At 42.0% G+C, this 10561-nt stretch overlaps 1 protein-coding gene across 1 annotated transcript; it reads left to right on the forward strand.

The window, feature by feature from the left end:
* Positions 1 to 1661: 1661 nt before the first annotated feature.
* On the forward strand, positions 1662 to 10542 carry LOC118420757 (nose resistant to fluoxetine protein 6-like). Its single transcript, XM_035827727.1, has 16 exons — positions 1662 to 2041; positions 2822 to 3003; positions 3764 to 3866; positions 4105 to 4204; positions 4333 to 4429; positions 4729 to 4831; positions 5208 to 5375; positions 5687 to 5780; positions 6273 to 6374; positions 6805 to 6967; positions 7180 to 7259; positions 7524 to 7625; positions 7951 to 8062; positions 8203 to 8401; positions 8863 to 9005; positions 10205 to 10542. Exons 1-16 carry the CDS (start codon positions 1741 to 1743, stop codon positions 10313 to 10315), a joined length of 2160 nt encoding a protein of 719 aa, XP_035683620.1. The 5' UTR covers positions 1662 to 1740; the 3' UTR covers positions 10316 to 10542.
* The last annotated feature ends 19 nt before the right edge of the window (positions 10543 to 10561 follow it).

The following is a 10561-nucleotide window of genomic DNA, read 5'->3' on the forward strand; positions in this document are numbered from 1 at the left end:
ACAGGGAAACTCTTCTACATTTCTTATGTCTGATGACTGTAACAATTTACCATACTTAACAAGCATTTGAGATGAGAAATGTTCATCGGTTGAAGATTTATCACATCAATGTTGTCATGTCTTAAAAAGCTCATCATATGGTCTCAATGGAATGTCAGCTTATGTTTTGTACCACGGGGCCGCAGAGCATTGCCTAAAGCTTAAATTTAACGGAATAGGAAATGCAGTTTATAACGTATCATCACATAGCCAGGCGGCGCGGACCAATCAGAAGGCCCCGTTCCACGTTGGTTATGACGCCGAAACACAAAGATTCCGGCCAGGCCGGTGTGTATCCCCCTTCTGATTGGTCAGAATGAACCGGCACCGGCAATATGTTTTGAATATTTTCTGTGGAAATTTTGGTTTCAAAATGCAATCTGTTATCTCCTCACAAATGTGTGTACCATAGAATAAATATGAATTTTCAGAAATTCGACAAAGGCATTCACACGTATAGTGCCAAGGGATCTATGCGTCATACAGGAGTTTGCAAGTTTGGGTAGGCTATATGATAAAAACGTTAATGACCCGCCTGTTCCTCGGTGTACATGTTGTCATAACGCCTGGTCCTTCGCTCACTCGGTGGTTTTAGTCGGTGGTTATAGCCAAGGACCAGGCGTTATGACACCATATACACCTCGGGGCGGGTCATTAACCCTTAATTCATGATCAACTACCGAGAACAATACGGCAAGGAGCAGTCACTCAACCAGCTGGATGTGATTTTGGAAACGGTTCAGAGACCTTCAGACGTTTCGGATAGCTTTCACTTTCCTTTTGTCAATGACACCGAGCAATATCAGTTAAAGGGCGGCTCTTTAAACAAAATGACTGATATGAAATTGAGGTAAAGAGAGATTTGAACAATGACTTGACTTGACTATTGACAATGAAACAAATCATTACATGGGTCTGCCTAGGCAGCTTTGGGCTGGTAGCGACAGACCCTACAAGAATGACGTCAACAATAATAGATTTGAGTACAATATTTGATAAGAAAATAAAACTAAAAAAATAAGCAAAGACGTCACGCCAAATAAGGGTACCCGGATACTACGATGGTCATGTTATCCTCTCCTCAAAACGACAAGTACCGTTTGGTATACCTAAAGTCTGTAGGAATATATAGTAGGTAATTCCGCAGCGAGTCATCTATCTCTGGCGACCGACATGTGCTTCACGCCTGTACATACTTTTCACACACCGGTACAAATGCTAAACGACCAATGGGGCGTCGGACTTTGCTCCATTTACGGCTCATGCTGATGACGTCAGCAGTTGGGCAGTTCTGCCCTGTCCATACACTGCAGCGTATATGGGGTTTATAAGTCAAAACCTATACCATTTTGTCACTGGTATAATACGCTATCTTTTCAATCAATCCAGTACATTCACTGCATACAAATGATAAGTTGCTTTTGCAACAAGCTGACAGTCCATTACTTGAGTAGAAAAACGAAAAATCCAAACAATTTGCCTCTTAAGACGTCACGAAATGCCTTTCTCATCCCCTTAATCAAACAACTTTTCCAGCCTACAGGTCTCTAACCTCACGCTTTATTTGATTGTTTGCGTAACTACGTCACCCATACTGTTTTCCGTCTGGCTTATATAAGAGTTGCTCCAACCGTAAATCATACAGAGTCTAGCTCTGGTGAAGCAGTGTCGTTGACGGGAACTCTGTGTACGAAAAAGAACATGCGGCTGTTGCTGTACATTTGTCTTTGTTCGGCTGTAGTTAGCTTAGTCAGGTCACAGGTAATATGGGGCCAAGCCGTCCCCGAGGCGACAGCACAGCTAAATGTGCTGGCTTCCTTATTCAGATCCAGGGGACTTCTTCAGCAGAAAATTAGCGACATCGTCCTCGATTTTAGCACCGTGAACTGGACAGATATAACCATTCCGGCCCAACCTACCGGCAACATCAGCCAACAGTGTCAGAAGGATGTCGCACAGTACGAAGCAGACCTGTTCCAAGGAAAGACGTACGCCATGCAAAGTAAGTGAACCCCACATCTATGCACCACAGTACTTCTGTCTCGTCAAGCTTATGACTGCTCCTCAAAAGCTAGGAAGGTAATACAGACATATTTCAAGGCCCGAAGTGTTCCAGTGTCATTACAAAACGCTTAGGCCGGTAATTTTTGAATGATTCTATGCTGCACTATTACTAGTTTGAGTGCTTGGCACCGACCTGCTTATAGTGAAGCCATATTGACATTATTGTGGCCATAAATTCCTAACGAAGTTAAGGGTAGGTTGACTACATTTGATGTAGACTCAACTATTGAGGACCGCCTGGTTAGCGTTCGTTACATCCATTTTGGACATGGTTGTCATAATTCATAACTCAAGGGTGTAAGCACGTTGTAGCGGTGAGGTAAAACATAGGATAACGGTATAGCCCGAAAGTTGTGTGGTTGTGTCGTTTGACTGAAAGTCGCTACTTGTTCTATGGCGTGCGGAATTGCTTTGAGAAATAACGTGATAACTTGGTTGAAATATCCATAGGTAAAATCACCTATGCATGACGCAATCCGACACATATTGTCACATGCCAGTGACTTCACTGAAGTTGGGAGGTCACATAGGTATGACGTCACACCCATAGATCACGTTAATGAAACAAAGGCAAAGTAAACATACTACATGATCTTTGCCCATTCGGTCCCTTACCTCGATAATATTTCATCAGAATGCGGTCACCCTGTTTTGAAGTTGTTTATTGTGCGTGCAGTAATTTCGCAACGTCGAATGACAAAACCCCTCTTTTTCACAGTCTTAGATGCAGCTGGAAAACCCCCAAGTGGAATCTTGAACGGAAACCTGTTTTGGGTCGGTAGCTACTCGCAGTGCGTGAACATCACTAGGAAAGGCTACAACATCACCTTCGATGGGAAGTTTTACCTGGCTACGCTGGTACCTGTAGCCCGGGCACAACAATCCGAACAACTAACACAAGTGAGTCGTTACAATAACAACATTCCACATAACGTTATATATGCTCATTCCAAACAATGAACTCACACTTTGTAAGGTACAGTCAAGCCTGTATCAGCGGCCACCTTTGCACTTTTTGTCGGTCCCTTTAATTTTCCCCATTGACCTAAGATTTAAGAAATAGTCTATAGCGGTCACCTGCCCAACGCGGCCGCGGCCACACGATTATCGGTTCCGTAGATAGGCAAACACTGCCAATCACGGCCAAGAGGACGGACGGCCTCCTGTCACGTCACGCTTTAGTGGCCACCTGTTAATAGTGGCCACATTCAGCCAGTCCCTTGAGTGGCCGCTATAGAAAGGTTTGAGTGTAGTTAGCCCTACTGTCCTTGTTTTTCTGATTAACCTGAATGCATTGAAAATGACTCTTAAGAACCAAGCCGATGAGGTCAATACATGTACTATGAGAACCGAAAATTGCATCTGATATTGAAGACAAAAGTACTGTAGACTACGCCTTTGTTCTAGCTGCCACCGGTTTTAAACTGTGACCATTTCATTCCACCTAATACTTAATGTTACTTGTGGCCATTATTATTTGAACGTATTTACGCTTGTTCACTGTTGTACAACATGTATATGGATGTGGTCACGATATCAGCTGGGTAGCTGCCTGGTGTCCACATTGTATTGTACGTGTTGCAACTTAAATAAAGTCAAATACTACGCCTTTGACAATGTCCGGATAAAGCAATCAAACCATTGTGACTCATTTCTGCAGGACGGAGGCGCTGGGATACCCGGTATGGGTCTTAAACTAACGCTCGGTGTCTGTGTGCCCAACTCCTGCAGTCAACATGACGTCATTCAAAGACTAGATGGGAGTAAGTAGGCCAAGTCATTCGTATATACATAAGGCAGTATGTACGGAAAGATCATCACATAGGGTACATGTACATGCAATCTTACCGTATGACTACCCTTCAGATCATTTACCTTGACGTAGTTAGTGATTAGTAACACAATTCTGATAAATGTGTTTGTATGAGTCAATAAATTGATTGTAGCTGTAGTAACTTCTTAATTACTTTTAAACAAAGACAAATCTATATGTTGTTTCAGGTATCTACTGGCGTTTCCTTGTTCAACAAGGAATATTGCAAGTGACGTCAGCCTATTCACAGGAATCCCCACCAATCCAGAATGTCACTATTGCTGCGATGTGAGCATACCTCAAATCATTTTTTCTGCTTGTGTCTGTCTGTAGACTTGCTTAAGGCATTGACATATTTCGAATATGTACTCACTCTTCTGAAGATAGACTTATTTGTTCCTCCTTTCTTTCCACAGTTGTATCTGCAGTGTCCTTATCATCCTTCTCGCAATCGGTACCATCTATGACGTCATGATCCACCAACCCCGACTGTTGGCTGTTAAAAAACATAAGGTCAGAAACATCAAGTCTATAGTACCTTGTGATTATGGTTATGTGATGCTTAATACACATTTCCTGATGTACTGAGTAAATTCATTTGGTTCTATCTCATGCCGACAGTAGCATCTTACTACTGAGTGCGATAGAAGAAGAACTTTGCGCGACAATTGTAACAGGTACAGTGCATGGCAATCTGTATCAACATGGTTGTTGACCTATGTACTAAGAAGATAGATAACCACATGTCGGTATTGCTGTAAGATCTTGTAACTGGTGCTCTGGATGTGATGACTGTTTATGTGATTTTGCAGGAGAATGAAGTGCGAGAACCTGACATCACCGTTACTGTACCTGACGAAAAGACGCCGCTGGTGAATAGAGTTCCACGCGAGGAAACTTCAGCGCCTAAAGAAGGTCAAAATCAACTTTATTTGACTGTTTCAATCATTTATTTAGCGATCGTGTAAATAAAGCAAGTCGAAATCATGTCCAAAGGTATAAAATACTTTGAGCAAATAGCAGCAGCCGTAATTTTGTGACAAGAAATGCATCGAGCACGAAAAAGAACCCAACGCACTTATCGAAACTGAGAGTAGCTCTAAGTCTTTCCCGAGTGAGTGAGTGGTTCAAAACCTACTTTCCGTTGGCCACAATTGGGACAATTACTGTCGTATTGAGGCCACTAGGCGCTGTATACAGGCTGCCATTTCAGACCCTTGCGATTTAGCCCCTGGCTGCGAAGAGAGGGTCGTCCGTCCTACCAATGACCAATACCTAATATCTTCCATAGGTATAACTGGCCGTGTCCTCCTGTGCTTCTCCCTCTACACCAACATCGGGAAGCTCCTCAGCACCAAACAGGCGCCCGGCAGCATCAAGTGTCTGCACGGCATCCGCTTCATCAGTATGACCTGGGTCATTCTGGGGCACACATACATTTTTGGTATTCAGCAATTCGGTAGGTGGATTGTGCATATCCAATTCAAAACTCAACAGTTATATTGTCCAACAATGTAATTTACAAAGCAAGTTAGTTTGAGAATGAATTGCCGTCATTTGTGCACCGATGTTCACCTATCGTTGGTGAACGTTAAGGCTTTTTTTAATCACATGAGGTGGTAAACAAGTAACATGATGATATTACCCAATAAAAGTACACGAATTGTTTTTGCGCACGCAGGTGGTGTGTTTGACAATGTGTGATGTTGAACTTACCACAACAAAACCTAACGTTACCTATTTAGAACGCATGGTTATGTATTCTTTCAGAAAACTTGCTGGAGGCCTTTGAGACCGTGCAAACATTTACATTTCAAGCCATCATGAATGCCACCGTTTCTGTGGACACCTTCTTCTTCCTCAGGTAAGGTAACAGTTCTTCGTAACATGCACACATGTATACCATACCGGTGGACACTTAAGTGGACACACGGTCTAAAGATTGCATTGAAACGCCATGATTTTGTATTGATGATAGCCATTCCGATTGATGCAAACGTTACCTACTCCAGAATAAATGTAAAAAGGTGGGGCTGTAAAAAGCTTGAATGAATTGTGTCTTATCTATGGTTAATAGGTGCCCTACAGCTAAAATTGTTAGTTTCCGAAATTGTTAGCTTTTCCAAAACACGCCTTGGATAGCAGCTTCAGTTCTGCAATCATTGGCAATAGAATTCTGCTTGCTTTGGACCTCGAGTAATATATACCAGTCAAACCAATGCATCTAAGGTTTTTAACGACCTAATCAGGGGGCTGTTATAAACGTGTAAAACTACTGTGGGGCATTGACCTTCTTGATGGCAACCTCATAACACGACAAAGGTAAAACCTCACCTTTTGAAACCTTCCCTTCCAGCGGACTCCTGATGTCATATCTTCTGCTAAAGCAGATTGGGAAGAGAAAAGAAAACGGGAAGTCTGTTCCGTACGGGATGTTGTATTTCCACAGATATTGGAGGTGAGTAAGGGTGTTCTTTTTAAGTATTACCGTGTGATCCCTATTTTAGTCTGTTAAAAGTTCACGTCTCTTTAAAACCTATACCTATATCTATCTATATAGGTAACCTATATATATATATATATATATATATATATATATATATATATATATATATATATATATATAATAACTATGTCATTCTGAAGAACAGTGCTGGATGTCACTCGAAACGCCCGGAAGTAAATCTCCGTTTTTATCCAGTTGTAGAGATTGTATCTGAATATAATAACCATGTTACAACAAAGCAGACTGTGACGGAATCGTGGTCAGTGCCCAACGAATAATAAGATTATGTCGGCAGCACATTTAGAACTTAGTATGTCATGAAACACATTTAGAAATGTGTCCTGAAGTACTTCTAGAAACGTCCCCAATCTGCCACCCTCAGGTTAACACCTACGTACATGTTCGTCTTGATGCTGTACATGTGGGTGCTTCCCTACATGTTCTCTGGACCCTTCTGGCCGCCAGCTCCTCTAGATCCATACTGTGGGGAAAACTGGTGGACAAACCTGCTGTACGTCAACAACGTGGTCAACGATGATAGGATGGTAGGCATAGATTAGTATCCGAGAGAAACTCTATTGCACTGACAATTGTAATAGGTACAATATATGGCAACTTACATATACTACTATAGAACTTTATGGGTTCAAGGACTCGCTTTTCCGCGAACCACATTGCTTTGTATAGATTTATGCAATTTTTATGTGTCTTATTTAAAGTGGGCTCTCTCTCTCTCTCTCTCTCTCTCTCTCTGTAGTGTATGGGCTGGACCTGGTACCTGGCCAATGATATGCAATTCTTCGTCATTGGAGTTCCTCTCGTCTACATACTGTACAGGTGTGTGGCATGTTTTACCTGGCGTTGTGTAACTATAAACCCGTGTAGCGGCGTGCTGTCGTTCATAGAGGAATATATATATAAGTTTTCTATGGAGTTACTCCATCGTAAATCGACATGTTGCTAATCTATCGTCTTTTAACTAGAATTACGAACTAAAAACAAGTATGATGTCATTTTGTTTTAAATCTGTTCCATCAGAAAGATAAATGAGTCTTGCGGCTAGGTTAACGTTTTACTTATGATACATCTGCTTACTCCTAGATGGCAGATCCTGGGGATTGTTGTGAAGCTGGTTCTCCTGTTGGCAAGCTTTATCACCACTGCAGTGATTAGTTGGCACTTTGACCTGAAAGCATCTCTCACGTAAGGATACCGTCTGATATTCCTAAAAATACAGTAAAGGCAACGACATATATAGCGATTTGAATGACTGTATTGTGTCTTTAAATCCTGACTTTCATGATGCACCTGTATATAGGTCATGTAATGAACAAAGCTGGCAAAAGCCTGCAAGTTCAAATGATTCAAAATCATATTTTTTACTTCTTCAAAGCTTTGACCTTACAGTATAAATTGCTTCGAAGTGACGTACTCCAAATGGCACTGGATCTGTAATGTGAAGGTTTTGTAGTAATAGCACAAACATGACTATAATGTATTATCATAAATATATGCATTTCTGTTCCAGGGACATGGTCCATTACTATGATAAACCGTACTGTCGTATCGGACCGTACCTGGTAGGAGTTGCTGTTGGCTGGCTGTTGGTTAAGATAAAAAAGAAACAGACAAAGAGCAGGGTGAGTCAAACGCATGCAAGATTCGTCAACAATTTTTAGAGCACAAACCCAATGTTCTATTTGACGACCTTTGGTTAAGAAAATTATAAAGACACGAATGATGACATTTTAATCGCAAATTTGATATCTGCCTGTTTCAGACCTTGAGTGTGCTGATGCTTGTCGGCTGGCTCATTGCTGCCACCGCTGCCATGGCTGTGTTGTATTCAGTATACGGCCAGTACCACGGCACTACTCTCCAGACGCAAGGCGAGAACGTCCTGTACCTGACTGTCCACCGTACCGTCTGGGCCATGGCGATTGGTTGGGTGGTTATCGCATGTTATTATGGATACGGAGGTACACAATAGTTCAATTTCCTGCTTGCGTTAGCCATGCACCGATTTCTGTTTTGTTGAATTACAAAACACAGTAATGTGTGATTGTTTTAACAGACACTTGAATTATTATCTGTTCATACAAGTTCACATATACGGACCTATGAACGAGTCATATCTCGCATGAACGCCGTTGCCGCTTCTGCCTGTACTTTTGAATCAGTTTCTGTACTTCTGTACTTAATTCTTTTTCAGGTAATAGTACTTCATAAGTCTAAAATTCACGAGGCGTTCTAAATTACTAATGCATAGATCACGATGACAAAAAGAAATGGGGATTTTGAGATATAGAAAGTCACGATCCCTGAAGGTACAATGCTACAACTATTGTAATTAAGAAGACAAGTACAGGTTGTCCGGCGTTGGACTGGATCACTATTTTCATTAACCATTACGGTGTACTTTTTACGGTGTTCACTACAGGGGTGGTGGACATCATCCTCTCCTGGGACGCCTGGGTGCCCCTGAGCCGACTGACCTACTGTGCCTACCTGATACATATCCTAGTGATGTATGCGGTATACTTCACCAGGGAAGTGCCCATCCACTACTCAACATTCACTATGGTAAGTTGACGTACAATTTTGGGGCCGCGTAGCACAGTGGTAGTGTATTCGGCCCGTGACCGAGAGGTCGCCGGTTCGAATCCGCCTGCCGTGTTGCCGGTCTTGTGCCCTTGGGAAAGGCACTTTACACGACTTTCCTCACTTTACTCAAGTGAAAAATGAGTCGTCCCTCGGATAGGACGTTAAATGGAGGTCCCGTGTATGGGGAGAGTCACACCCCATGCACGTTAAAGAACCCCCATACGTGCGATGGTGCGGTGTGGTTGGAGCAAACCCTTCTGTCTGGAGTTGGTGATTCACTTCAAATCACCCGGTTGTAGGCCTGGCGAACCTCCATACCGTATCAGCCACACGGTGATTTACATCATTCACCCGGACGGGAGACCTGGCGCATCCCCGTCTTGTAATTAGCCAGCGAAAGGGTATGTCACCCCGTAAGGGGCGGTATCACCCCGTCGTGTGTAAACATGTGCGAACATGTGTGATCACGTCGACCGATGATGATGATGATGTACAATTATGTAAAAATGACAAAGTTGATTAATAGGATGTACATGCATTAGTCTTCCTGATAGTTACCTTTGTCACGAGGATATGTTGGGGGTCTGAAGCAAAGGTCTGTGTACCAAAGGTCTGTTTTCCTCTGAGGAAGAGATTTAGGTCATTTCAACATTGAGTCACCAATCTCCAACTTATGATACAGGTGATTTTCACAAAACATAGGCGGGTACACATACTAACTAACTGAATAGGATGTACATACATGCATCATATACTTACCTTCGGCAGAAGGTATGTCTGGAGGTCAAGTTGAATTGGTGTTTTGATTGTCTGAGAAGAGGATAACTGGCAAATCTTTCAGTGAATTGTATTGATATTCAGTATGTATCTCCAAGCAGATCTTGCAGTGGCATAAGATAGTATCATAAGCTGGGGGAGGAGGCCAATGAAACTCTTCTGCCGCTAAACTCCTTCCCAAGCTTATGATGCTATCTTAAGCCAATGATATTGAATTGGACGAGAGAACGAGTAAACAATTTTAGGTTTTCATTGTTTCCATAAAACAGGTCTACAATTATCTATAACACAGACTGAAGTAGGTTTTGGATATCACAGAACATGTCTTGGGCTAAAATTAATTTTCTAGTCTCACGTTAATCAATTGGCTGACTTTCAACGCCCGTTTGACTTTTTTCCAGATCTATTTCTTCTTGGGGCACGTGACTCTATCCTATGGTTTGGCCTTCCTGGTGTCTGTGGCAGTGGAAGCACCATTGATGGGACTGGAGAAAATCCTCTTCAATAAATAAGATGGAAATTAGACATTTTTTAATATGCTACTTTAAACTGAAAGGGATTCATCATCTGCAATGGAGAAGTGCTGGTACTTTGACTCAAGCTTCCTGCAGAATCTCTTGATATTAAAGGATGTTGTCTTTGACAAATGAAACACTATAATAGTACTGTGAATCAACATTTGCCAACATGATCATTTACATACAGCTTAATCAAATATAAATAAAGATATGACAACCAAGATTCCCTTCCTTGTATTA

This window comes from Branchiostoma floridae, chromosome 8 (genome assembly GCF_000003815.2).
Source record: "Branchiostoma floridae strain S238N-H82 chromosome 8, Bfl_VNyyK, whole genome shotgun sequence".
Classification (NCBI taxonomy): Eukaryota; Metazoa; Chordata; class Leptocardii; order Amphioxiformes; family Branchiostomatidae; genus Branchiostoma; species Branchiostoma floridae.

Coding starts and splice junctions, on each gene's coding strand:
- LOC118420757 (XM_035827727.1), top strand. CDS start 1,741: ATGCGGCTGTTGCTGTACATTTGTCTTTGTTCGGCTGTAGTTAGCTTA. Junction 4,205..4,332: donor AATGTCACTATTGCTGCGAT/GTGAGCATACCT, acceptor TTCTTTCCACAG/TTGTATCTGCAGTGTCCTTA. Junction 6,375..6,804: donor TATTTCCACAGATATTGGAG/GTGAGTAAGGGT, acceptor TGCCACCCTCAG/GTTAACACCTACGTACATGT.